The sequence below is a fragment of the Nanorana parkeri genome, unplaced genomic scaffold (genome assembly GCF_000935625.1).
Source record: "Nanorana parkeri isolate BGI_ZX_2015 unplaced genomic scaffold, ASM93562v1 scaffold1779, whole genome shotgun sequence".
Taxonomy (NCBI): Eukaryota; Metazoa; Chordata; class Amphibia; order Anura; family Dicroglossidae; genus Nanorana; species Nanorana parkeri.
Genome location: NW_017308047.1, coordinates 137,739 through 140,528, shown reverse-complemented (window position 1 = coordinate 140,528; position 2,790 = coordinate 137,739). Strand labels below are relative to the sequence as shown.

General features: G+C 43.3%; 1 protein-coding gene across 2 annotated transcripts in view; it reads left to right on the top strand.

Moving 5' to 3' along the window:
- The window catches only part of LOC108799654 (transcriptional enhancer factor TEF-1-like), a 149,089-nt gene that overhangs the window by 47,597 nt on the left and 98,702 nt on the right, over positions 1–2,790 (top strand). For both annotated transcript variants that reach the window (XM_018571550.1, XM_018571551.1), the window contains exon 2: positions 2,411–2,679. In XM_018571550.1, the coding sequence (XP_018427052.1) occupies positions 2,478–2,679 (202 nt within the window). In that variant the 5' untranslated portion in view covers positions 2,411–2,477. The remainder of the gene's footprint in view (positions 1–2,410; positions 2,680–2,790) is intronic.

The window sequence follows — 2,790 nt, the reverse complement described above, 5'->3', positions numbered from 1 at the left end:
AAAGACACATTTGTGATTTGATAAATTTTATTCAGTCCGCAAGTTTCAGTAGTTTCCATAACATTGATCTGCTCTACTAATGGACTTGAACACAAAAAGAACTATTGTCAATAAACAATTCTGGGTTGGTTTCAAACTAGTTAAACTGAATAAGGTCTTAACCAAAGTTGTCAAACAGCCTGAGCTTCTCATTAAATCCTTGTTAAAATTTAACATCACAATGGTAGTGTGTGACCAAGCTGGCTTGTTGTAAGTGAACTTGTAGACAGATAAACATTGCAGCTACTAGCTTTTCCAATGCTTTATCCTCAGTAAAAGGGTCTCTTAAGCTGGCCATACACAGCTTGAATTTCTGACAATTCCTGCTGAATCAGCTGACATTTGAACTCCTAGGCCCTTTCTACACCAACTGGTTCAACAAAAGACGATTTCTCCAATTTACTTTTGTCGACGGTGTGGGTGGAAAATTGTTGAATCAGATGCAGTCACTGTTCAGGTGTTCAGCATCCTCGGGTCCCGCCACCTGTTAACTATAATAGCTGGCAGGGGACATTCCAGGGTAATGAGAGGAGTAGGCATAGCTCCTCCCGCAATACACCACTTGGTGTTTAAGCAGGATATTGAGAGGCCACTGTTTAGCATGAATGGGGGAATCAACTGATTTCTCTCGCTAAAGTGACATTAAAGTCACAATCCCCCCCCACCCCGCTGCTTGAAGGACTTATCTTAAATGATGCCTCTTGATCCGATCATCATCTTCTTCCCAGTAGGTTTTAGGAGTCCCTCCAGCGCTGGTGCCGCTCTCTGATCCAGCGCTGACTGCTATGTTTTCTGTGTCTCACGGTATCTGTCCGATGTGCATGTGACGGACTGAACGGTCACTGGGGCTGCTGGAGGAGCCTGAGGGCTAGCCTCCTTCCTACTGACCACGGACCTAGGGCAGCAGAGATTTATTACCCCAGAGAACTTTGTGTGCTGTGTGTGTTTCCAGTTAATATTTATCTGGGGAGAGCTGGTCACTATGTGACTTGATGTGAACCATTCTTCTAAAGGCAGCAGGCTGTCTGGAGTGACCATTGTTTACAGTGATGGGATTAAGCTCCTCTCTAATTTAAGACAATCCAATGCGGCAGCTAGCTGTCTGGGGGAGGGGACTGTTCATGTAACAATGAATGCTTATCTGATGGTGTCAAGTATAACCTCTGTGTGCTCTTCCTCAATAAAGCAGTTCTTGATTTACTCTTCAACATTGGTGTTGTCTGATGATTGAGGAGTTTAGCGTTCTGTCCTAATATATTGGTTCTGTCCAATAATTAGGCAGGTTTGGGCTGATGACACTGGGATTCGAGTTCCAGCGAAGAGGAAGCTGATTTTTGACGGAGGTACCCAGTTGGGGTACCAGGCGGTCCGTCACAGTGCACACTCCCGGCTGCGTGCATTCACTTACACTGTGTCTCTCCTCCTCTCCCGGCCGAAGATCTCTACTGCGCATGCGCCCGCTCCATAATCATGGATGGCCGCTCGAAAATCTTCAGATCTTCAAATGGGAGCAAGCAGCAGGGACACAGATACGTAATTACCTATTTGGTAACCTTTTTTTAAAAAAAAAAAATGTTTTTGCACATATCTACTGCTTGCTAGCAGTAGATATTTGTAAAAACAAAACTGACTTTAATACTACTTTTAAGCCCGTGGGGCTCAATAAACATCTAAAGTTTGGCTGATAATATATCAACACAGAAGAAAAAACTGCACTGGCAAAACATTTTTTATTTTTGTAAGTTTTGAATAGTGTAAAGGAGTTAGAGCTTAATGTCAAGTATTATATTACTTGTATCCCCATCGGGGAAATGTACTTCTGTACGTATTATGATCTTCCTGATTACTGCCGCCCACCACATGTGATTATTTCCTGATATGGCCAGCTGTCTTCTCGTGTCTTTTGGGTTCTTTAGGTTTATTTTGCTCTTCTGGTTGCACAACAATTTTGATTTTCAGACACTTTGGGGTTAATGTATTAAAGGGAAATAGGTTGTGCGCTTTGCAAGGGAATTTGCACTTCGCAGGGGACGTTTGCCCTTAGTTTAGTGAATGAGGGAAAGCTCTGCTGACTTCCGTCACTCAATCATGTTCAAGAAAAATGCTGTTTTTTTTTACATTTTCTTGCACATGATTGAATATTCTTTACAAACTGAAGTTTCCCCACATTCACTAAGTTAGGAAAACTTCCCCTACAAAGTGCAAATTCCCTTGCAAAGTGAACAGTCTATTTGCCTTTAGTAAATCAACCCCTGTAACTCATTCTTGAGGCCATTTGTATTCCCCTGATTTCAATGTATGTGCTTGTAGCATTGTGTTATTGTAGTGATGTAGTCACATGTTAATATTGTTTCCTTTTTCTTTGTTGCAGAAGTTGCTGAGCTCCCCTTTGTGGAGTGAGGCTTGGAGGAGCCTCTCCTTTCCCTCCCACGTTAATCATGGATCCCAACGGTTGGAGTGAAGCCGGCAGTCCGGCAGAGAGCACAGGAGACCTGGGAGACTCCATGGAGAAGAGCCTAGACAATGATGCAGAAGGAGTGTGGAGTCCAGACATTGAACAAAGTTTCCAGGAGGCATTGGCGATATACCCACCATGTGGGAGGCGCAAAATTATCTTATCCGATGAAGGCAAGATGTACGGTGAGTTTTCTCACAATTATGTCTTCTCACTTAAAGGCAAGCAGATCTGTTAGATTCAGTCACTCCCGTGCAAAACTTAAGGCTGCGATGCCATGGGCCTGAATGAGAGAA